Here is a 25000-nt window from a genome sequence, read left to right as displayed (position 1 = left end):
GTCGTGTTGTGGTGGCTCCACTTTCGTAACACGACGCACACAGGTCGTAGTCGTAGCAGATTAAACACTTGTATCGGCGCCCCCTGAAGTTCCCTTTTAAACACGCGTCACAGCTCACACCTGTAGCACAAACACACACACAGGAACAGGAAGTTCAACCTTCACACAATGTCTGTCGCACAACCAATGTCGGATCCAACATCTTTTGGTCTGAATCCGTGCTGCACAAACACACTGATAGTGAACACATTGTGAAAGCGTCTGAGCGCAAGGGAAATTACTGCTGAATAAAGCGTGCTACATGTTCGACGTTACACCGAGTCGGTCACCCAGTCGTAACTCACAGCTCATATGGTCAGTGTTAACTCTTTAACCATCAGAGACCTGTTAATACTCCTGTAGTATTATAATACATAGAAGAGTTAATGGATAAAACACAGAAATCAGTAACCCCGATTTATTATTATTATTATTATTATTTTGTAAACTTTGCAGTATAATAAAGACCGTGCAGGAAGGGGTTGGGTTTTTAAACAGTATATGTAAATAGAGCTGTTTCTAATTTGCATATTCATGTCAGTTGATGAAGAATTATTTTTCAATGAGGTTAACGTTACGAGTCGCTCGGCGGCCGCTGTATTCCTGGGAATTAAGGAACGATTGAATTTATTGAACGGATTCATTTAACGGGCTGCTAAATATGACGCACTGTACCTCTAATTATAGAAAGAAAGAAAAAACAAATAAAAACAAAAAAAAAAAAAAAACAAAAAAAAAAAACAAGAAAGCGGCTCTCCGCAATTTAATACTGGAGCGTGCCGGAACACCCAAAGAGCTGTTTTTCATCTAAACTCTCACCTAATTATCGGTGTTGTGTCTACTGAGATCCTGTTTGCCGATAATAAAAGTTTTTGCTCGCTTCTTGCAATTTGCAAACAAAATGTTAACCAGGCTCGCATGCAAAATGACAGAGGTAGAGAAAAAGGAGGAGGGGATTTAAGTTTCGAGGACCAACACAGCCACGCAACACCTGCTGGAAAAAATGAAAGCAAGCAAACAAACAAAAGAAACACACACAGTGAGCTAGATTTTAAAGCGCCGGTACGCATCACGGTATAACCGCGAGTTATTTTCGGCTCAAGGTGGCTCGATGTATTGAGGTTAACGTTCGGAGGAAACGATTTGCCGTCCGACTCCGTGAAGAAACTTTCTGATACTGTTCGCTTCATTCAGTGTGTTCGGTCAAAGCACTTCTGCACGTGCTGCTGAAACTAGGATGAAATCAGGGCTCGTATTCATACAGAGTCGCAGGATGATCTCACAGAGCTCCTAATTTATTATAGTATTATAGTTACATTTCTAACTAGGTATCATTTTCACAGTGATTCAGATCCGATCGCAGAGCGACTCCGGACAAGGGAAATACAAACAAAATATCTTTTATGCCTCTTTTCCACCGGAAAGAACCGGGTGCTGGTTCAGAGCTAGCGCTCGTGCTGGTTCAAAGTTGGTTCCACTAGCAAACCTTCTAAGAACCGGTTTGCCTTTCCACCGGCTAGAGAGCCGTCACAGCGCCGAGTGTGATGTCACTGTATACGTACAGTGCAGCAACGTTAGCGCAGCAGCGGCAAACACAAACACAACAACAATGGCGGATGTTGCTTTACTGTTAATGCTCATGGCTTTGCAAACCTACATTGGCATCCAAACGCGGCGAATAAAACGTGTACGTGCGGCTCCGTGTAATCTGTATAAACGGAGGTTGTAATCGATAAAGTACATAACGTTATTTTATCGTTAACACAGAAAAAATTTTAGCCTTAGCATGTAGCTACCTACTATCATGTGTGCTGATATATCGCGGTAAAGTAAAAATGTATTAAACATTAGTATACTTAAGGTACGTTATCAAAAGCGCTAACAGTAGCCCCGCCCACAGCTCCTGACGCAAGCGGTTCTTAAATCTAGACCAGCAACGTTTTGGTGCTACTTAAGAACCACTTTTCCTGGTTCAGAGCCGGTGCTTTGGAGAATTTCTGAAAAGAAAAGAACTGGTTCTAAATTAGGCTCCGAACCAGCACTCAAACTGCCTCGGTGGAAAAGGGGCATTAGAGAGGGGAGGCGGAGCTTAACCTGTTACTAGGTGACATTCTTTCAAAGACTGTGACTGGATGTCTAATAAAATGAATTTTGGTCTATTATAAGCCTTCACTTTGTCTCTTTGTTTATCTTCATGTAGGGATTTACGTTCGTACCATAACATCGGCGCAGAAATGTCACAGCAACGGATATCATCCTTTCTGCCGCTGTGGCATTTCGGCTGTTTCGGAAACGTTAGATTATCTCTAAATGACACAGTGGAGACGTGATCTCTAATATGACTGGTCACTAAAATAATCCCTACACGATCTAATCCGTATCATCTTATTAACTCACTATCATTATTAAATATTATATACACACACAACACATTCCTTCTCCCTCTTCACCTTTCAGCCATTTTCTCCTCTGATAAAGAAACTCTTGAGCTCTTAAGGGTTAAGATGCTTTATGAGTCACTCTCTTATTTAAGTCTTCTCTTTAATTTTAAGTGGAAACTCCCACATTTCTAAGAATTTTCTTAGAAGAACACAAACGCAGCTACATTAAACTACCACTTCTTTTTTTCTGATATCGAATCCTCGAGTATCAGATCGTAAAAGTTTTCTTTAAGTCCCTCTCCACTGCTTCTCTCTTTCTACCAATCACGAGGCATCCGGAAATTCTACCAGCTCCGACTGTCTTCCGTACCACAAAGACTTTGGACCTCCACTGAGACGAGGCCGATCCTGTGAGGATCCTGAGACATCTAGAGAGATCTTCCAGCTCCGGATAGCCTCTGCGATACTAAAGACGAGGAGATGCAACTCCATGTGGTCTTTGAGGACAATGATCACGTCATCAATACAACTTTTATCAGACTGTTTATTTATAAATCACACCCTCCGGTGTCACCCATATGACGATGAGGTTCCCCTTTAAGTCTGGTTCCTCTTAAGGTTCCTTCCTTTACCATCTAAGGGAGTTTTTCCTCCCGACAGTCACCTGAATCATCTCAGACTTGCTCATCGGGGATAAAAACAAACATTTAAATATCTCTAAAATTAATCTTGTATTTTGTATTCTATTAATCTTTATATTATTCTTTATAATAACCTTTGTTTTATGTCTATGTTCTGTAAAGCTGCTTGGAGACAACGTCCGTTGTTAAAAGCGCTACAGAAATAAGTTTGAATTGAACTGAATTTAAAAACAATTACAAGTATTAAATTCAAACGTTTTACTAGTATAAATTCTGAACATTGCGAATGAATAATAATACTAAATTAGAACCGATCCACATCTCTTCAATCGTCTCTATATACGTGAAATTTTCTGAACGATTCTTTCCCCCACCCGACTGCCAGAGTACCCGAGATCGCAACAAACGTGATCGGAAATTCGCGCCTAATATTCGCTCTGATGTTTACTACTAATTCTTTTAAAGCGGTGACTGGAAAAAAAAAAAGCTTTTTTTTGATACGTACGAACTGACATTTCACTAAGTATTGCAGCACGTAAGCCGGTTTTAATTTGTAAATCGGTGCTACTCGATTTGTCTCGCTGTCGTCGTTAACTCTCATTTTGTCCCGCGAGCTTCATATCTGACTTCTTGCTCCGGTCCGGGTTGGTTAAAAAGAACATAAAACATTAATAAATAAATAAAGATAGAGATAAATAAATAAAAGACACAAAACTTAAAGCTCTCTGGATCAAATTAGTTCCATGTGGCTTTTCTTCTACACTACGTTCGTACATAAACACCTGATTGGAGAGTTGACGGCCGGACGCTACTGTGCACCACTGTATTGTGAAACATTTCGTGACCCTTGTGGCTTGCTTTGGTCACGTGAGTACAGGTTGTGAGGTCATAGTTTGTGAATAAGGCCTGCTACAAGCTGAGCACAACTACCAGCTGCTGTAAAGGAAAAGGAGACGACACGTAATAGATGAAGTACGAGGAGGAGGAGAAGTATGAGGTGCGAGACACCTGTCTCTCTATCTCTCTCTCACACACACTCACTGTGTTCTGTTCGTCAGCTCAGGCATGTGTTACACGTCCTATATATAACCTGCAAAAAACATATGTTGCCGCGTCGCCCTCGGACAGAACGTGAGCCAGAAGCTGACTTCCGACTCCAAGGCGATTTCTGACAACAGCCTTGTCTGTCAACTCGGTCTCATACCGACGGATGTGCTCCAACGACCACAAACAGAAAGACTGAACCTTAGAAGATTAAGCTTGTTCGAGTTCTTCTAGTGTTTGACAAATAAAACTTTAAAACTAGAAAGGTAGAAATACAGGCCGCTGCTTTAATGCGCGCAACGTCCACCGTAAAGGTAAAACTAAGCCGTTTTGGTATCTGAAGTGTTTTTTGTCTGATTGAAAACTTTAGTTGGTGTTTCTAAAGAACGACAACAACTATGTGCTGGAAAAAGTGACATGGCTTCATGACACAAGGTGAATTAAAAGCTCTTATTTTATCTAGGAGATGATAGATTTACAGACGTGTCAGAAATCATCTGTACAATTGTGACATAATGATCAACCAAACAAAAGTCTCTGGACTCGTTATCCGAGTTGTCCTCAAAGCCATTGTGTTCGTTTGTAGGGTAAAACTCCTAGCACTCACTTGTTATGCAAGGCTTGATACCGTGAGCACTCCCAGGCCTAGTACAAGTGCTAGCATGAACGGTTAAGCTAGAAGACTTAAGGCTATTCTGTGACCTGAAAGCATCAAATCCTTCAATTCAATCACCGTGCCACAAAAAGTGAGGGGTATTTACTGTCCGAACGCTTATGCAATTACCTCGGAGTTACACGCGGTCCCGCTAGCATCAATAGAGAACCGAACCATTCAACATGGCCTGGAGATCAATTTTGTGCAATTACGACACTCAAGAAAAGTCTCTCAAGCCCGACTACAACCTGTGTGTCGTCAATAAACATGGCTGAGACCTGCCTGAACACACAACCGGCGGCTTCCAACAAAACTATCATCTTTTAAAAACAGACCACTGCGACGTCGGGCGTCGGACAACGTACAGAAAACGACATGTACACAAACACAAACCTGACCTTGAAGATTCTGCATCTGAGTTGCCAGAAATAGATCATCCGCGGTCAAATCGTTCACTATTTTTAGAGAAAATATATTTTGATTGAAAAGAAAACGCTGCAGTAAAAGTTTAAATGCAATCTTTAAAGATCTGAATTGGACGCAAAAGGTATCAAATCTGAACAGAATAAAAAAAAAAATAATTGACCGCACGCTTACAGAGATGACACATTAACTACATGCTTTACGATAGTTTATGCTATCGTCAGAAAGTCTGCTGCTTTTCGTCGCTTGGCTAAGAACAAAGAATCTTGATATTTCGATGAGCAACAGCAGACTTTTCCTGAATTTGACAGAATCTCAGTTTCTCGCCAGCAACCGCTTCCAACAAAACACCGGACTCGCGTTTGACGTGTGAAAGCATTAATTCTTTAGGATTCCTTTCCCAACTTCTTGTTACTGGTTTCTGAATTGAACTAAACACCTACAAAACACTCTTGCATTACAAACAACCCTAAAAAAAATCATCCTGATTATTATTTGGAATCTTAACGATGAGCTGAAAGGCAAAAGACAGAAATTCTCTAATCCAGTCTTGGATGAAAGAGCAGCAGGGAAACGATTCAAATACGAATTGCAGCTTTAATCAAGGTCCAAGATGTGTCATGGAAGCCTGGCTGGAGAGTAATTAAATAAAGCAGTCTGAACGCTGGTTCAAGTCAAACGTGGAATAACGTCACTGGTCTAAAATCGGGTCGTGGTGACATGTAATGGCGAACGTGCCGTATCAACGGACGGGAAACGAAAGGCAGGGTTTGGAGGCCGTGTACGTTTGTGCGTTAGTCTGATGTGTATGAAAATACAGAACGGGATTTACTCTGTTCTTCGGGTGGACGAAGACGTCAGTGCAGGACGTGAGGAGACCGTTAGCAAGAAAACAAAGAGAGGAATATGATGATAAGGTGAAAGTGGATGGATCCCTCAAGCAGACATGAGAGTTGAACAGGGGAGAAGAGAAAAATAAATAAATAAATGAATGAATGAAGGAATAAAAACAGGCCCTGGTCTAAAGAGACATGGAAGGAAAATCATCTCGTGTACAACGTCTCAAGATCTAGTGGGTAGGGTCAGGGCTTTTACGAGCAGGTGGGTCAGCTCCACCTCCAGGACTTTTGGTTCTTCAGCAAGGACTCTCTCGACTTGTCGTCTTAAAGTGACTTGTCACTGCAAATCAGCACAACGTTCTTCAGCCTCATCACTTTATGATACGATGCAAAATGTCTATCCTGATGGGAGGAGTCTCTTCCAGTATGGCTCCACCCTCATCCACAGGCTCACTGAAAAGTTTGATGAGGTTCCAAATGATCTCAGTGATATGCTATGACCTTTAAAATCACCAGATTTCAACCCAAGTACAGCATCTGTGTGTAGGATTTGTCAAGCAAGGAGATGTGTAGAACCTACACCGGTACGTAGTAAAAGTGATCTGGTCTCTCGTTCTGACCAAACGCTTTTTGTGTGTCAACCGTGTTAGTACGGTAAACATCAGAGAGACCTTTAAAACGGCATCTTCATCATCTCTCATCAATCAGCTCTTAAGCACTTTCTCTGGACACCTGTTTGTCCACAAGATCCTATAAAGTTATAGTATTAAGATCTTTAAAAGACTTTATAATGGGGAAATGGATGCAACGATACAAAAGCAAAACACTCAGTGCATCTGGCTGGACCATTAACATCTAAAACATTTAAGACAAACATTTCCCACACCTCTATGCCATAATTATAAACAGTTTTAGGAAGCAAAGGAGGAAGTGTGTAACATATCTGGATAAATATATGCTACTGCCCACAAATAATTACGACTACATTTCTATTGTGTGCGTTTGTACAGTTGTTCATGACACATTCTTTCTGTCACATGAACGTCTCGGTAGCTGCCGAGTTAATTACTGACTGGTTTACACCACTATCATTTCTCTTATTCGCTTAAAGACGCAGACCGGTGGGCATCTAATCAATGCCGTGAAAACGTTTAACAAATTCCATCACTGTCCAGTTTATTCACTAATTTAGTACAACCAAGAAATATGATTCCTTCTGGAAACAAATCCAACTAATAGAAATGCAAAATCAACTAGTTTGTTCAATTAAAACTAAAACGTGAAATGCTGCAAAGAAGTAAAATAAACCGCAACAAAATAACACAAGAACGATCATAAAACATTAGTTAGCGTATGCGGGGAAAATGTATATGTACAAATATTTATATAAATATCTATGATATATATTTTTAGAACGTCTTTAAATCGGTTGTATCACCGAGTCGAGCTGTTAAACTACTTCTAAATATTTAACCGATTATAAACAATTTAACAACTTTTAACAAGTTCTCGACATATACATAACGTATAGTTGTAGATTAGATGCTGCTTATTTTGTGTGTTTTACTTTATGATTATTTATTTTATATTCCCGGGTTACGATCCGTCTTCAAGCTGTTTATAATTCCATGAATCAGATTTTCTGATTCCGTCGTTAGACAAGATTTCTCGAGACGTCCTGATTGCTTGTTTACAAACCTTACGTAATTGTTTAATCGGATTATTTATTGTCGTGTCTGTACACATACTGTCTAAGCGCATTTTACAATAAACAAGTAATTAATTATTTAGTTAAATTACAAACAAAGTTCACACTATAGCCGCTTAACACTAAATCTAATATATGACCGTAAACCGATCCGAGATGTCACGTTATGTCGTTCACACGACCGCTCGAATAATCCGAATCGTCCTGATCCGATTCGTCCGAGCGTACACACACTTATCGGGTGTCTCGATCCGATTTCTAGAAACAAGATCCGATTACGACCCGATTTAAGATATCGATCCACTGTTGTTTATACGCTGCTTGGGTGTTCTGAAATAATCCGAATTACTTCACGATGACTAAAATAACCAATAAAACCAAACTTGTGTGTAAATCTGAAAGTAAAAAAAACAGTGTTGACATTACAACCTGAAGAAACCAAACAAACTTTGAACATCACTTTGCCTTTCAGACATCACCTCAGGTTGTGTGTATTAGGAGCTCTCACTAAAAAACAAACAAACAAAAAAAAAAAACAGCTAAGCTAATCAGTCAGGTAAAGTTAGCTAGCACATCTCACAAACTAGTTTACACCTTTGACGGTTACACAACTGATCTCTTTACTGATATTTAACCGACATATTCTCTCGTTGACGTATCGGGTAACAACGTTTTGACAGAGGATATTATATTTGAAGAGAATTTTCCTCGCTGATTCTTCTTGCTAACACGCCAGGTGTAGCTTAATGCTAATTCCAGACCAGACGTGCAAGTCATTCACTTTTACAGTACTTACAGATAGCATGACTGATGCTAATGCTAAAGCTAAGCTAAGCTACATGAGCAGCAAGGGCGAGCCCAGGTTCATCCGACCGACCGCCACATACCGGCGACTAGCCCGGCTTAACTTAGCTAACGTGGCTAAGATTTGCTGGATCATCCTGCCTCAGTGGCGTCACTTTATTTTGGAACATAAATCAAGCCATTTTGAAGAACTAGTTCTAAAGCAGTGGCCTGGATGACACTGCAGTCACCTCTGAAGTATCTTAAGAGCTAAAAAAAAAATCACTCCGCTCCCCGGTTCGCCCTCTACAACCAGGCCAAAGCCAGGGGAGCTAAGCGGCTAAAGCTAGCCGTTAGCATGCTAACTAAGGTCCTTAGCTCTATCACCGGTGTAACACAAACCGGCACAAACTCTATTCTCGATCAATTTCTTACATTCTACACAACGGGGTTTATTTCATGGACCTGTTAGTTATAAAGAAGGGTAAAGAACGAAGCAGAAAAAGGTTCATGGCGGCGGCCATCATGAGCTTTTCCCGATGCATTTCAATACAAAACATGGCAACCCGCGGCAGCTAAAAATTCTTTTTACGCAGCAATCGAGGTTTTTTCTGCCTACCTTCATGTCGGGACATCCTACAGACAATGACACAGCCCTCACCTCGGGCTCCCTGACACGTATTTACAAGGAAAGGTGCCGCTAAAAAAAACGAAATAAAACTGGTGGAAACGCGGTGTCTTTCCTATTTTCTCTTGAAGATGGATCCGCGGCTTCCACTTCTTCCTTCCCCCTCCCCGCCTGTCATGAGCCGCCGCTGACGGAGCGCATTACACCTGGAGACCTCCAGGGGACGCCAAATACACCAGGCAACTTTCTTCTTCTTCATCAGCGGTGATTGAACGGCTGCAAACCTCTAGTGCGCATGTGCATGGGTATGTGCATGTGCATGTGCATATTAAACACACTAAATGGCCAACTGACCATCATGCTCACGTGTGTCTTTAGCAAATCCCATATAATCCCATTGTAGATATTGTGTTTATATAATATATCCTCCAGTCTTACAGGAAGGCTTTTCACTAGATTGTGGCTGTGTTCATTGAGGTCATTAAGCCACAAGAGCATTAATGATGGTGGTGTAAAGAGGTCTGGGGAGCTACTGATGCTCCAGTTCATCCCAAAGGTGTTTATTAGGGATGAGGGATGAGTCCAGGGCTGTGTACGGATACAGTATGTGGTGCGGGCATGTGGTAGCATAGTGGTTAAGGGGTTGGGCTGCCAATCAAAAGGTTGTCAGTTTGATCCCAGGTCCACCAAGCTGCCACTGTTGGGCCCCTGAGCAAGGCCCTTATCCCTCAATTGCACAAAAATGAGATAATGTAAGTTGCTCTGAATAACAGTGTCTGCCAAATGCTGTAAATGTCTTCCATTCAAGCATTTGCTATGTCTTCATGGTGCTTACTTTGTGCACAGTCTTAGTTCCAGGAAGTTATGCTTATGTGTGTAGTTCTCTTAATGGTTCCATGACCCTAAATATATACGTAAATCTAAATGGTACAATCAACAAAAAAAAAACGTGATAACAATGCTCTGTGCTGTGTGCGTACTTGTATACCGTACTACTAAAACCCATCAGGACCCTTTCTTTTTAGTCTATTCAAAAAAATAAATTTGATGAATAAACACTTCTCTGACTCTATTTCTATACAAATACATTATGTTAAATACAGTATGTAGTATACAGCTGCAGTACATAGGTTATACCGATATTAATGCTTATGGAAATAAAAACTTTTGGACACTAACATTACAGCTGTTAAGTGTCCATGATTCATTTTCTGAGCTGTAAGATTATTAAAGTAATCTGTAAGGTAGATTTATAGACATACTGGTGAATACAAACTGTTTCACAATGCAGCACTGCTGTGAACAATGAGCACACTACTTGCAATCAAATGACTTTTAGGATTTGGTGCACAATATATTCTTTCTATACTAGAAAATCAGTGGATGTAGTCATTTCTTTTCTGATTCCCTGAAGAGATTTTACCAGACTATGCAGATTAATCACTTTTAATAGTCCAAATTTATCAAAATTTAAGCTTTGATTAAGATTTCAAACCATCCCTATCATTATGTAAATGCTTTCAAAGAGTTCTCAGGCAGGCACAAACTTCTGTATTGTTGCGTATATTCGATTTTATTTCTGCAATTAATACACAGTATAATTTTCATCATTTTAAAAGAGAAATTTTAAGATAGAAACAGGCAGATATACAAATTCGACCTCTGAGTGTCGTACAATGTGGCCCTCAAACAGCCTGAAATATCATACTGTATAACACATAGTAATTAATATTAGCAAAATATCTGCAGTGTAAGAAGACATTTGGAGCTTTAGAACATTCCTACATGCAATGCAACCTTTATAGAGTAAACCCATGCTTCATTCCTGTCCATACCGTCTTTAGCAAATAATTCCGAAACAGCATTTGTTGATATTTGCAGATAAAAGCATGCTATAACTAAAGTAACATTCAATCAGTACACCTTTAAAGTCCTTTTTATAAAGGCCGATCAGTCAAGATGTCGAAGAACTGTGACCGGCAGTTTAGTCTAACAGCTTTCATGTATAAAGAAAAAACTTAACCTTAAAGCCTTAAAAACTGAATATACAGTCAGGTCCAGAATTATTGGCACCCTCGGTAAAAAAAAAAGAAAAATAAAAAAATTCAGGTGGGAAAATGTCTGTGGTTTAATAGAAAAATCAAATCCTAATAAAACGTGACATCACAATTATTGGCACCCCAAAAAATCCTTATAAGTAAAATGTAGCTGAATATTGTTTCATATACATGTATTTTATTTATTTTTTTTTTCATTTAGCCTGAGTATTTAGGAACTCCATATTTTACTAGTGAAAAGGCCAAATGGCTTCAATCATTCATCAATATGCAAAAACAAAAAATAAACGAAAACAAAAATTCCTAAACAAGGAAGAAAAGAATTCAGCTACCTGAAATATCCTGTAAGAGCGATAATTAAGAAGCATAAAAGTGTACGTAAAAGTGTATTTCACTCTCAGGAACAGTCAGGAGGAAGTTCATGGAGTCACAAAAGACCATAGATGGAGATTTGAGTGAGATGGTAACAGTTTAGGGTCCCCAAAGCATGCCCTATTTGGAAGAAAGCCTTTTCTTTCATCTAACAAGCAACATAAGGGACGGAGGTTCACTAGACATGTAGTTTATAGGCATTTCGAGTGATTGTGGTAGCACTAAAGGTGGGTTTAATGAAAATGAAGTACACTACTACAGTAAAGACAGTATGTTATGGTGCTTTGTCGGCAGGGGTGCCAATAATTGTGATATATATACATTTATAAACATATATCTAGTTGCAGTAGGTGGTTTTATTTTTACTTCATTAAATTAAAGGTGAACTTTTTTCTCATCTTTTCAGTGTGAGACTGGGATAATTAACTGCAAAGTCATTTTTCATACTGTACCCTTTTTGGGGTTTTTTTTTACTAAAGATGTCAACAATTTTGAAGCAGACGGTGAGACCTGACGGTGCAGTATTTTGTGCATAACTATTTTTTTATTGTTTTTTTTTTAAACCATGCATCAGGTACTAATTCTTAGAAAAGTAGAAAACAAGCCTGTCAATTTCCTTCCTCGACAAACACAAACATTATTCTAAGCCCTTTCGATTCAGTAAGACTATTAGGATGTAAAGCAACACCGCTGAAGCTTATTCCTATGATAGGAGATGTTTCTGGATAGTTAAGATTAAGACCCTGGTTGATAACAAGGATTTCGCTTAAAACGATATGATTTGTACTGTAGTGTAAAACGAGCGTATGCGTTTAAAAAGCAGCTTGGCGTTGCTTCTTATGTTATAGTCATCAAAAAGTCTTCAATTTGATGCTTCAGTTGGCTATATAGTATAGAACTCAAAGATAATGATCAGCCGATATCTGTTATGGAAAAACGGCCAGTTCACCTGCGCTCGGTTCACATACAGCTTTCAAATACATGATACATATATATCAAGATGCCTTGTATTAAATGGCATGATGTTGTTTTTTTTTGGCAGAGTCTGCTATTGTAGCCTAAAGCAATCACAAATCACATGCATGTCACCAAAACCCAAATCTCGTCATCAATCCTGTCATGACTCTGTCAGAACCTGACGGTTTCAGGTCTATCCAAACCTGTGGGAGAAAAAAAAAAACATTTTCCTTTCAATGACAAATTGTAAACTTGTTCCCTCGCAAATCCAGACAAGTCTACGAGTCTCCTAGTTCATGGACGTCCTTTTCAGGCTGCTCGCCTTCCGCGTCTTGTTGCTTAGTGGGATGCGAGTTCGCCTTGCTTGCGTCTGAGTTGCCGTGTCCGCTGGCACTTCCCAGACGCGTCGATGCCACCACCGCTTTAACGGCAGCCTGTAGAGATCACAGGATCTCTAGTGATATATACAAAGACACTGTATTTACTGCTTTTACTTTCACCTGAGTGTCAATATCCCAACCTTGAGCTTTCTTCTGGCGTTGAACTCCTGGAGCTTCTTCTGAGCCGTGTCCATGTGGGTGAAGTTAGCGGCTTTCCCGGTCACCCACGGGTGCTGCAGGGCCTGTTGCGTCGTCAGTCGCTTCTTTGAGTCCTTGACGATCAACTTTTTCACCTGAAAACAAGAGAAAATCAAGAGTATTATTTTCACATGAAAAGAATGATCATGTGAGCAGCTTGGTAGAAAGGTTTTATTGTTAGACTAGTGTTAGGTTTCTGTAATGTTGAAAATTAGAAAACTAGAAAACTACTGTAGAAAAATAAATGTGAGGCAATAGAAGTGTGATGAAAGCAGTCACTCACCAGGTCTTTAGCGTTAAGAGACACATTGTCCCACCAGGGGGAGACAAACTCATATTCACAGTTCAGGATGCGCTTGAACATGTACTGATCTCCTCTGTCATCAAAAAAAGGCTCAAAACCGCACAGTCTGGGGGGGGGGGGGGGACACAAATGAGGGCGAAAAGAAATGGTGACTAAATCCACACATATTTGTAGTATGTTCTAGGTTATCTCTCTCCTTTACTATAGCTTACCTCTCTCTCTCTCTCTCTCTCTCTCCTTTACTATAGCTTACCGTTTTATTCCCATCTGTCCAGTATCACTGAACCTATACCTAGTGACTCCTCGTTTTTCTGCTGTTGTAGCTCTTCGACCTCGAGGTTCAATATGTCGTGTGTTATGAGATGCTTTTCTGCTCACCATGCTTGTAAAAAGTAATCATTAAGAATAAGTAGCATTCTGCTCGAACTAGTCTCATTTTCTTCGGATGTTCTATAACTCTAACAGCCGTGCAGGAAATATTTTACTACGTTCACTAGATATCGTGAAATGTACGTTCTCCTTCATGATATGGAACACAAATGGTGATATTGTGTAGATGTTAGCTTTAATTGAACATCATTCAGATCTTCTCCAATATAATACCGATCCCTGGTCTCATATTTTAAATTGTTGTCTTGTTTCAGGAGACCCCGGCGTTTGTAAATTACAGTTCGGTAGAATAATAGAGGAACATTTTCCCTCTTTCAAAATCCTGCAGGGACACAGGCTTTTGTGCTTGACTGTAAAAAGCCCTTGATTAGAACCTGCATGCTAACCACAGGTCCTAACACCTACAATACATTATAATATACGAAACTCACGGAAAATGTCAAGGGAACAATGTGAGTGTATCTTTTAATCTATTTTTGGACACAGAGAGCATCTCCCATTCACCAGCTGTGAATCATCCCCATTAATGTGCACATGAAGACATTATAATAACAAAGATATGCATCTAAATGTAAAAGAAATAAATGAGTGAGGCAACTTACAAGATGTATGTAATAACTCCTACAGACCACATGTCAACTTCAGGCCCATAAGCACAACCCCGGAGGATCTCCGGAGCTGAAAAGGACAGAAACAGAGATAAGGGTAAGAGAAAGAAATTAGCCTAAAGCCAGACCTGTAACTTAAAGCTCCAATTTGCAGTCTTTATTTATTAACCCAATTAATGAACTCAAACCAGATTACTGATTGGCCAGACAGCAGCTCCAACATCAATGCTGGCTTTATATAAGGTTTATATAAATGTAATCTTTTAATATCTTATCACTTCTATAGTGACTTCTAACTTCACAGATTAACCTGTTTCAATGGAAATATTAAAATAGCACTAAACATAAAAATTTAAAAAGTTCTATTAAACTTAACCGGTAAGCATCAGGATATTAGTTCCTCAGCACAAGGTACAAGAGGAATAAAACACTTTATGCTGTTCGTGGAGAAGAAATCATTTGGATCCAAAGAGGTAACAGCTGCAATCACACCACCTGTCACTGAGTCTTTTACTTTACCAGCAATAAAACCATGTTGTGTTTTATTATTTACGTCAAAGGGTTCAGAAAGGTTGTTTCTAAAGTGTGTTAATTAATACAGACCAAAAAGAAATCCAGGATTTGTAAATATATAAAACAAAAAATAATACAAATTTAAACAGATAACCTCATGATGTTAATTTGATGTTATTAGGTGGTTAAATAAATGATGGATAGGCAAGGACAGACAACTTCTCTGGTTTTGAAATAAATTGGGAAAGAGTCGTCAAAAGAGTCGACTCTTACTGATTCACTAAAGAATCAGAATTCTGATCACTACAGAGCAGCAAGGATTGGAAGGTGCACACAAGTTACAGCCAGAGATGGGAAACTATACGTTTTTTATTTTGGTTTTGGTTCTGCTTGATTGGGATGAAAATCTACCACCACCACCACCACCACCACCACCACCACCACCACCACCACCCCACCCCCCATTGGACAAATCCGGGTTACTGTGAATATGCAGATGACATTAACAAGCTCACCACAATATCCCGGAGTCCCGCACACCGTCTTCATTGTCACCTGGTCGTCTATGATTTTTGAAAGGCCGAAATCAGCTGAAAAGGTCAAAACCACATAGAGGTCAGAGGATCTCATACCTACAAACACTCTAACCCAGTACACAAACAACCGATGGGGTAAAATTCATAAACATTCCCTTCCAAGGAATATCCCATCAAGATGTAGGTCTTAGACAGGAAACAGAGATCAATATCCATACCTATTTTGAGAGGAGCATCTGGGGCGGAAGTAGCGTACAGGAGGTTCTCAGGTTTCAGGTCACGGTGCACCACACCGTTTTCATGCAGGTACTGCGGACAGAGACAGACGGGCGTAAATATTCATCACACCTAGCTGTTTCTACAGCTGCCTCTGTGACTCCGAGTCACACTTAAGTCAAGTTACAAACTCTATTGTTCTGTTTAACCTGAAGGAAAAATTTAAATTCATGAGCAATATCACTCAGGAGAGTGAACTCCTAATCAGTCAATCATAGACGTGTCTGAGCTCAGGTATACAGAAGAACGCAGTTAGGGTTCCCTTTAACTGTTTAGCTGCCTTGTACCATTTTGTGACTATCGTTCGAGAAGATTTGAGAAAAACATGTGTTTATTTTTAACCTTTTCAGACAGAGAGCTGATTTACCCGGAATCTTGTCTGACAAATAAGAAGAAATAAAAGACCTAAAAGCTGTGATGTGAAATACAGGGGTAATTAACCTGTTATTGAGTAGTTATAACAGTTATTAAAAGGTTATTAACTGGTTATTAAGGGGTTAATTACTATTATTAAGCATTATTAACAGTTGTTATAAATTGAAAAACTGTTATTAAGAAGCTATTTACTGTTATTGAGTTATTAACTGGTTATTCAGAGGATATTTACTGTTATTAAGGGTTATTTACTGTTATTAAGGGGTTATTAAATGATTATTATGTGGTTATTAATGTTACTAGCAGGCTAGTAACAGTTATGAAGAGGTTATTTACTGTTAAAAAGTTATTAAATGGTTACTAATGGGTTATTTACTGTCATTAAGGATTATTTACTGCTTATTAAGTGGTTATTTCTGGGTTATTAAGGGTTATTAATGGGTATTAAGAGGTTAAATTAATGGATATGGATATTAAGTGGTTATTCACTGTTATTACATGTTATTAACGGTTAAGTGGTTATTACTGGGTTATTAACATATATAAAGAGGTTATTAACTGGTAATTAAGGGGCTACGTACTGTTATCAAGGGTTATTAACTGTTATTAATGGGTTATTAACTGTTACTGAGGAGCTATTAACTGGTTATAAGCTCGCTATGGCAAACTTACATGTGAAAATGTAACTGGAAATCAGTTCGAATGGTGATATAATGGTTCAAAATCTCCTCATAATACAATACAAACCTAGAGTGTAGACATGAGTGTGTATAACATTTTCATAAGCTTTCCTTTTATTAAGTGTAATAAGTGTGAGTTAAATGTTGAACAATTCAAAACAATTTGTACAACCGGGAAACAAACCAATCACAGAATATGGGTGGAGTCAGACTCAAACATTGAATCTGAAAAATTGTCATTGTGATTAATTATCTGGGAACATGGCATAAATCTGATCATAGATAATAAGCATAAATATTCTAAGTGGCACGATCTGCTTCTTTAACATTTATTCCTCTCCTCTCCTCTCGTCTGTCTGTCGAGGCTTTAAAATCTCTTTTCTAGGAGCCACTTTAACCTTGTCACAATCTCATTTCCTGCTTCTGGCTTTCTGCTGCCTTCATGAGCTTTCAGAATGATCATTAATTCTAGTTTCCTAATGAAATGTTACACGTGAACATCCCTTCGAGTCACAATTTCAAGTGGGCACGTGCGATTCTTTCGTTTCTGAAGCGGACTATGTTATTTTCACAGGAAGTGTAATTGGAATATACCGTTACACATTAGGCCAAAGTTTCCCAATGACATTTGCATAAGCAGTAGAGCTAGCATCACTACTGTACATCACTGAGCACTTGAGGACCTTGGTGCTTTGGGCTTTGGTTAGTAGTTTCGAATTCACATTAAAACTTCAATTTCAATTCAAATTTTATTAGGCACTTACATGCTGTGTCATTAAAAAAAAAAGGTAAGATAATTAAAGAGTAAAAAAAAACATTTACGAAATAAAAATATAATAAGAATAAAATAAAAAGGATAAAAATTAAAAAAAAAGTTTAAAATACAAATAGAGTAAAAAAAATACAAAAAGAATAAAATAAAAAAATGAATAAAAATTGAAAACAGAATACAAATAGAATTACAATAAAATAGAATTTAATGTAATGAAGAATTTAATGTAATGCAATATATGCTACAAAAAAAATTCATTCTAGATGTTATAGATAACTAGCTAAAACAAAGACTTTGTAAAAGCGTACAGTATGAAACATACAAGCTGATGTCCTAACATGGTTGACTGTGGACTGGCTGGTTCGATTTCACGTGAAGAAAAGAGCATGTAAAAAACAACATCTTTATTAATATATGCAGCTTGAGGCATTTAATGCAATTCAGTTCCTGTAACGTGATTTATTAAACCGGAAAAAGTGTTTGCATACAATTAATACAGAGAGCGTATAAATGTCCGGTTAGAGAATGTCTGTGTTCATCGGACCTCAAAATGAGACATTCATAATTCATTCATTCATTCATTCATTCATTTTCTACCGCTTATCCGAACTTCTCGGGTCACAGGGAGCCTGTGCCTATCTCAGGCGTCATCGGGCATCGAGGCAGGATACACCCTGGACGGAGTGCCAACCCATCACAGGGCACACACACTCTCATTCACTCACACACTCACACACTACGGACAATTTTCCAGAGATGCCAATCAACCTACCATGCATGTCTTTGGACCGGGGGAGGAAACCGGAGTACCCGGAGGAAACCCCCGAGGCACGGGGAGAACATGCAAACTCCACACACACAAGGCGGAGGCGGGAATCGAACCCCCAACCCTGGAGGTGTGAGGCGAACGTGCTAACCACTAAGCCAAACTGCCCCCCTTCATTAATAATTATTTAAGATTTATTTTAAGAAGTAAAATTTGACTTCATGAAAGTTTCTCGGCTGCTCGATTCTCCCCTAAATAAGGAAAAGGGAGCTGACAGAACAATAGACACTGAGAATATGAGCCGCTCTTTTGTTTTTTATTCACCTAGACTACTGTAATGCACAGCCACCTGAAATCACAACAAACAGGCAGCTTGGTTGTAGTAGCTAAGACATGAACATATATCCTATTACACAGGTTTTAGATTACTTTGCTTTCCTTCAGTGTGTACTGCTTGTTTTTACAACTATTAATAGTGCAGCGTCTTGTTTCTTTCCTGAATACGTTAATCACTCATTTCACATATGAAACAAAATCATCAGAAATCTGGAAGACAGTTTGTCAGGGAAAAAAAAACCTTACAAATAATTTTTGTTTCAATGCAGAATTCAGTATTTGTGTTATTTTAGTCATTTAACCCTTTGTTATTGAGATTTAGTTTAGAATTGTTTAACAAATTATTTTTTTCTGTTCAAACTGATTTCCAAGAGCACCAGAAACTAAAAACAAATGCAAAAATGAAAACCAAAACCAAAGCTCCAAAAAAATAAAATAGAATAAAGAAATAAATTGCATTAGCTTTTTACATTAATTATTAATTCATTATTCATGATAAACACAATGTAATGAAAAAACACAATATAATAAGTAAGAGGTCGGTCTGTTTAAAACTTTTACACGATTATTATACTCAGTCTGCATACTGACATAATGATAAATGTAGTGTATCAAAGCATTAAAGGAAAATTTCTTGGACAAAGAAATAACTTATAGTGGCCAAAACATTTGGTTCAGTATGAAGTTCATTCATTCATTCATTTTCTACCGCTTTATCCGATCTTCTCGGGTCACGGGGAGCCTGTGCCTATCTCAGGCGTCATCGGGCATCGAGGCAGGATACACCCTGGACGGAGTGCCAACCCATCACAAGTCACACACACACTCTTATTCACTCACACACTCACACACTACGGACAATTTTCCAGAGATGCCAATCAACCTACCATGTATGCCTTTGGACCGGGGGAGGAAACCGGAGTACCCGGAGGAAACCCCCGAGGCACGGGGAGAACATGCAAACTCCACACACACAAGGCGGAGGCGGGAATCGAACCCCTAACCCTGGAGGTGTGAGGCAAACGTGCTAACCACTAAGCCACCGTGCTCCCCAGTCTAAAGTTAATAATAATAATAATAATAATAATAATAATAATAATAATAATAATAATAATAATAATAATAATAATAATAATAAAACAAAATTTAAAAATCTCCTTTTTAAAGAAAGGAAACATTAAACTGCTGGTTTTGTAACATAATATTAAGTATAATGTATTAAAAGAACAATAAGGGAGAAAACCCCTGTGGCGTTCTGTAGGAGTGCGACAAGCTACTGGCTTATAGGCAACGCCTCTGGTAAGAAGGTTACCCTGGAAACTCATTAAACACAGCAGCTTGGACCAGCAGAAGTCTGCCTGGTTACAGTAGAACCACATGCGGCTGCCCACACTCACACACGTACACACACATGCATACACACGCACAAGGGGGCGCTCAGTCGGACGTATCTTCTTCGTAATGGTCGGAACATCAGAAAAAAAATGTTAAGTGATAACATAATGCAAATGATATGTTAATGAGATGTTAATTAGCCTTGAACTCTGAAAGCCCTGTACTGTACTTGACATAGGTTTCAGCTTTTTTACTTTCAAAGACAAATACTGCATTTCTTCCTGAACGATGTAAGTGTAAAAAACATCTCTTATGGCATACTTTATCTGATAGAAAATAGTGCAGTGTTTTTCTCTATCCTCACCAATTAGGTTGACATGTGGGAGTGTTATCTTTGTGCAATATCCGAGGGGAATTCTTCCTGGGCAATGCACAGTGGAGCTGACATACATACTGTATTTCATATTCTCTCTCTCTCTCTCTCTCTCTCTCTCTCTCTCTCTCTCTCTCTCTCTCTCCAGTCTGAGGTCTACTTATCTCGGCTAATGGACCAGCGCAGCTCATCAGCACCACAGACGCTGCTGTAAGCCCTTATACGCACTGTCAGGGCCACAGATACAGGAAAACAGAAAACTGTAAATGCCGCATTAGCTCATGTTGCTGGATAATGCATTATATCAACCTATCCAGATTTAATTTCAATGCCAGTGAAAGTCTAGAGAAAGAGACTGGTCTACCCTGAAACTATAAAAAAAAATTACAAGCTGGTACAACCGTAAATAATAACTGCAAGAGTGGATCAGATTGATCTGAATTCCTGAAGATCTGAAGTGCTAGGATTACTCAGACATTCTCCAGCAGTGAAACTGGTCAAACATTCTCCAGTAGGGGTTTCGATCGGTCAGACATTGTCCAAAATCGGTTGTGATTAGTCAAATCTTCTCCAGGAGTGGTTGGGACTGGTCAAACGTAGTACAGATGTGGTTGGGATTGGTCAAACATTCTCCAGATGCGATTGAGATTGGTCAAGCATTCTCCAAAGATTAGTGGGATTAGTCATACATTCTCCAAATGTTCCCAACGTGCTAAATGTAACCATGCAAATCGTCAGTGGGAATTACTGTACATAACGAATCGATCAAGGCCTGGGGCTGTTGACCTACTGTAAAGGGTGCCGGTGGAAATCAGTTTATCCGTTTGAAGTTATAAATTGAAGGTATAATGTTGAATATCGTCAGTGGTTATGCTCCAAAAGTAGGCTGTGAGTTAGAAGAGAAGGAAAGGTTCTGGAGTGAGTTGATAGAGAGGAATCGCGGATGGGAGAGAGTAGTGATTGGAGCAGACTTCAACAGGCATGTTGGTGAAGGGAACAGAGGTGATGAGGTGATGATGGGCAGGTTTGGTGTTAAGGAAAGGAACCTAGAAGGACAGGTGGAGGTGGAGAGGAACATAGAGTTACGTATAAGAGTGCAGGTAGGAGTGCACAGGTAGACAACATCCTGTGTAGACGAGGCGATCTGAGAGAGATTTGTGATTGCAAAGTGGTGGTAGGAGAGAGTGGTGATGTGTAGAATGCGGTGGTGAGGAAGAAGAGGAGAGGAAAGATAGAAAAGAAGACCAAGTGGTGGAAGTTGAAAAAGGAAAGAGGTTGTGAAGAATACAGAGACTGGCTTTGGATGGTCAGGAAGAGCTTCCAGATGAGGAATATGAGAGGGAAAGTAGGGTGGAAGATTGAGAGGTGTATACTGTAGAGCAGGAAATAGAAAGGATGAGGTGAGGAAGGCTGTAAGGTAAACCAAGAGTGGAAAGGGTGTTGGTCCAGATGACATACCTGTGGAGGTGTGGAAGCATCTATTAGAGTCAGCAGTGGAGTTTCTATCTAGATTCATTCATTCATTCATTCATTTATTTATTCATTCATTTTATCCGAACTTCTTGGGTCACGGGGAGCCTGTACTTATCTCAGGCGTCATCGGGCATGGAGGCAGGATACACCCTGGACGGAGTGCCAACCCATCACAGGGCACACACACACACTCTCATTCACTCACACACTCACACACTATGGACAATTTTCCAGAGATGCCAATCAATCTACCATGCATGTCTTTGGACCGGGGGAGGAAACCGGGGTACCCGGAGGAAACCCCCGAGGCACGGGGAGAACATGCAAACTCCACACACACAATGCGGAGGCGGGAATCGAACCCCCAACCCTGGAGGTGTGAGGCGAACGTGCTAACCACTAAGCCACCGTGCCTCCCCCTTCTATTTAGATTATTCAACAGAATTTTAGAGAGTGAAAAGATGCCTGAGGAATGGAGGAGAAGTGTTCTATCTTTAAGAACAAGGGTGATGGGTAAGGTTGCAGCAACTACAGAGGTATAAAGTTGATGAGCCACACAATGAAGCTATGGAAAAGATTAGTGGAAGCTCGGTTGAGAAAGGAAGTGGATATTTGTAAGCAGCAGTATGGCTTCATGCCCAGAAAGAGCACTACTGATGGAATTGTTGCTCTGATAATGTTAATGGAGAAGTACAGAGATGGTCAGAAGGAGCTGCACTGCATCTTTGCAGATTTAGAGAACGTGTATGACACGTTACAGAGAAAGTGCTGTATGTCAGACAGAGGAGTTCATGATGGAGGTGTGGCTAAGGATCGAGGGCATCAAGGATCGAGGAGTCAATTCTTGTTTGCTATGGTGATAGACAGGTTGATAGATGAAGTCAGACAGGAATCTCCATGGACAAGGATGTTTGCGGATGACATTGTGATCTGTAGTGAAAGTAGAGAGCAGGTGCAGGAACATCTGAAAAGGTGGAGGTCTGCTCTGAGAAGAAGTGGTAGAAGACAGCAGTGAGGCCAGCTCTGCTCTATGGGTTAGAGACTGTAGCAGTGAGGAAAAGACATGAGGCAGAGATGGAGGTAGCAGGGATGAGGATGTTGAGGTTCTCAGCTCTGCTGTGTGGGTTAGAGACTGTAGCAGTGAGGAAAAGACATGAGGCAGAGATGGAGGTAGCAGAGATGAGGATGTTGAGGTTCTCAGCTCTGCTGTGTGGGTTAGAGACTGTAGCAGTGAGGAAAAGACATGAGGCAGAGATGGAGGTAGCAGAGATGAGGATGTTGAGGTTTTCTTTAGGAGTGACGAGGATGGACAGGATTAGGAACGAGCACATCAGAGGGACAGTTCAGGTTGGCTGTTTTGGGGACAAGGTCAGAGAGACTTGATCGAGATGGTTTGGACTTGTACAGTGGAGGGAGATGGTTATATTGGTAGAAGGATGTTGGAGATGGAGCTGCCAGGTAAGAAGTCAAAAGGAAGGCCAGAGACGAGATATATGGATGTGTTATAAAGTTAATTGGTGCATGAGTAAAGGATGCAGAGGCTAGAGGTAGGTGGAAAAGCCGAAAGTAGAAGAAGTAGAAGAGGTCAAACATTGTCCAGAAGTGGTTGGGATTGGTCAAACATTGTCCAGAAGTGGTTGGGATTGGTCAAACCTTGTCCAGAAGTGGTTGGGATTGGTCAAACATTGTCCAGAAGTGGTTGGGATTGGTCAAACCTTGTCCAGAAGTGGTTGGGATTGGTCAAACCTTGTCCAGAAGTGGTTGGGATTGGTTAAACCTTGTCCAGAAGTGGTTGGGATTGGTCAAACCTTGTCCAGAAGTGTTTGGGATTGGTTAAACCTTGTCCAGAAGTGGTTGGGATTGGTCAAACCTTGTCCAGAAGTGTTTGGGATTGGTTAAACCTTGTCCAGAAGTGGTTGGGATTGGTTAAACCTTGTCCAGAAGTGGTTGGGATTGGTCAAACCTTGTCCAGAAGTGTTTGGGATTGGTCAAACCTTGTCCAGAAGTGGTTGGGATTGGTCAGATATTCTCAGGCAGTGGACAGGATTGGTCACACTTTCTTTGTGAGCAAACTGATTAAAAATCCTTTAAGACCAGCCGGAAGTGTAATGAAAAAAAACTGCAACGATGCATCGTAGGCTTCCTTTGGCATCTAGTTTAATCAACACAGAGGTGTTTCTCTGGAAAGAAACACACACAAATACATACGCACACACACAAACAGAATGTGTGGGAACTCCCAGCAGAAGTACACAGGGCAAAATTGTGTGGTGTGATATTAAAAAAAAAGGCGACACTTCTAAAGGGGGCGGCAGCATTAAGCTCACTGTTCTTCCAGCCGGTGTGATGTAGAGAGTCTGTGTTTACTTATTGCAGCCTGCCAACTCTCTAAGCTGAAAGCCATGCATGAGAAATGTGCCCACCGTCCTGCTATCTCATCTCCTTGGCAACAGCGATCCTTGGTGTAATGAAGGCCAAGAGGCAAGAATACACTTAAAAAAAAAAAAAAAAAACATCTAAAACTACAGAAGCTACTGTACACCCATGAGGACAGACCGTGTTTCTGCAATGTGATATCTGTCTCAGCTACTTAGCTGGTGCGATGGATGGAGCGGTTGACAGATTTCGTGTTGTGTTGACTGAAAAAGATGCAATAGGTGACAGAACAGCTCTAATAGTAAACACGTGGGGGGAGAAAGAGACTGAGAGAGAGAGAGAGAGAGAGAGAGAGAGAGAGAGAGAGAGAGAGAGAGAAAGGGAAGACAGTGGGAAAGAAAGAATAGAGAATAGCCATCTGTGACCTCTCTGTGGGGTCTCGCTTCTCCTGCTGGCATTAAAGTAGAACAGTGAAAGCACTAAATCTCATTTCAAGTCTCTCTGGAACAGGATCCAAAAGTACACCAAAGCTGTTTTATGTCTGCAGACCTGAACCATTACTACAGCTAGGAAAGCAGATTTGTGTCAAACGTATCGTAATAAAATGAACAGGAACCAGAACAGGGTGGATTATATCCTTTTAAATTTGTCTCCGTAATAACTATTATGCTATTTCTATAATCCTACAGAATTTATAAAGAAGTTCTAACACACTCGTGAGACTCGGGAGACTCGTGAGGCGTGTTGCTAAAAGACAATAACGATCCCAAACAGAAAGCCCT

The 25000-nt window shown here is 40.0% G+C and overlaps 2 protein-coding genes across 6 annotated transcripts in view; both read right to left on the bottom strand.

Moving 5' to 3' along the window:
• The window catches only part of kcmf1 (potassium channel modulatory factor 1), a 14550-nt gene extending 5190 nt beyond the window's left edge, over window positions 1–9360 (bottom strand). For all 5 annotated transcript variants that reach the window (XR_007139658.1, XR_007139657.1, XR_007139659.1 and 2 more), the window contains exons 1-2: window positions 9133–9360; window positions 1–120 (exon numbers count right to left, since the gene is read on the bottom strand). The exon at window positions 1–120 is cut by the window's left edge and continues 48 nt beyond it. Coding sequence is in view for 1 of the 5 variants with exons in the window: in XM_027144564.2 (XP_027000365.1) it covers window positions 1–120; window positions 9133–9148 (136 nt within the window). In the remaining 4 variants the exon portion in view is untranslated. The remainder of the gene's footprint in view (window positions 121–9132) is intronic.
• Window positions 9361–10695: 1335 nt separating this feature from the next.
• The window catches only part of camk4 (calcium/calmodulin-dependent protein kinase IV), a 27701-nt gene continuing 13396 nt past the window's right edge, over window positions 10696–25000 (bottom strand). Inside the window, exons 7-12 of the mRNA XM_027143482.2 lie at window positions 15675–15765; window positions 15436–15510; window positions 14402–14477; window positions 13389–13515; window positions 13048–13200; window positions 10696–12961 (exon numbers count right to left, since the gene is read on the bottom strand). Of these exons, the coding sequence (XP_026999283.1) occupies window positions 12806–12961; window positions 13048–13200; window positions 13389–13515; window positions 14402–14477; window positions 15436–15510; window positions 15675–15765 (678 nt within the window). The 3' untranslated portion in view covers window positions 10696–12805. The remainder of the gene's footprint in view (window positions 12962–13047; window positions 13201–13388; window positions 13516–14401; window positions 14478–15435; window positions 15511–15674; window positions 15766–25000) is intronic.

Source organism: Tachysurus fulvidraco, chromosome 26 (genome assembly GCF_022655615.1).
Source record: "Tachysurus fulvidraco isolate hzauxx_2018 chromosome 26, HZAU_PFXX_2.0, whole genome shotgun sequence".
Classification (NCBI taxonomy): Eukaryota; Metazoa; Chordata; class Actinopteri; order Siluriformes; family Bagridae; genus Tachysurus; species Tachysurus fulvidraco.
Note: the sequence above shows the minus strand (reverse complement) of the source record. Positions and strands in the feature narration are given on the sequence as shown.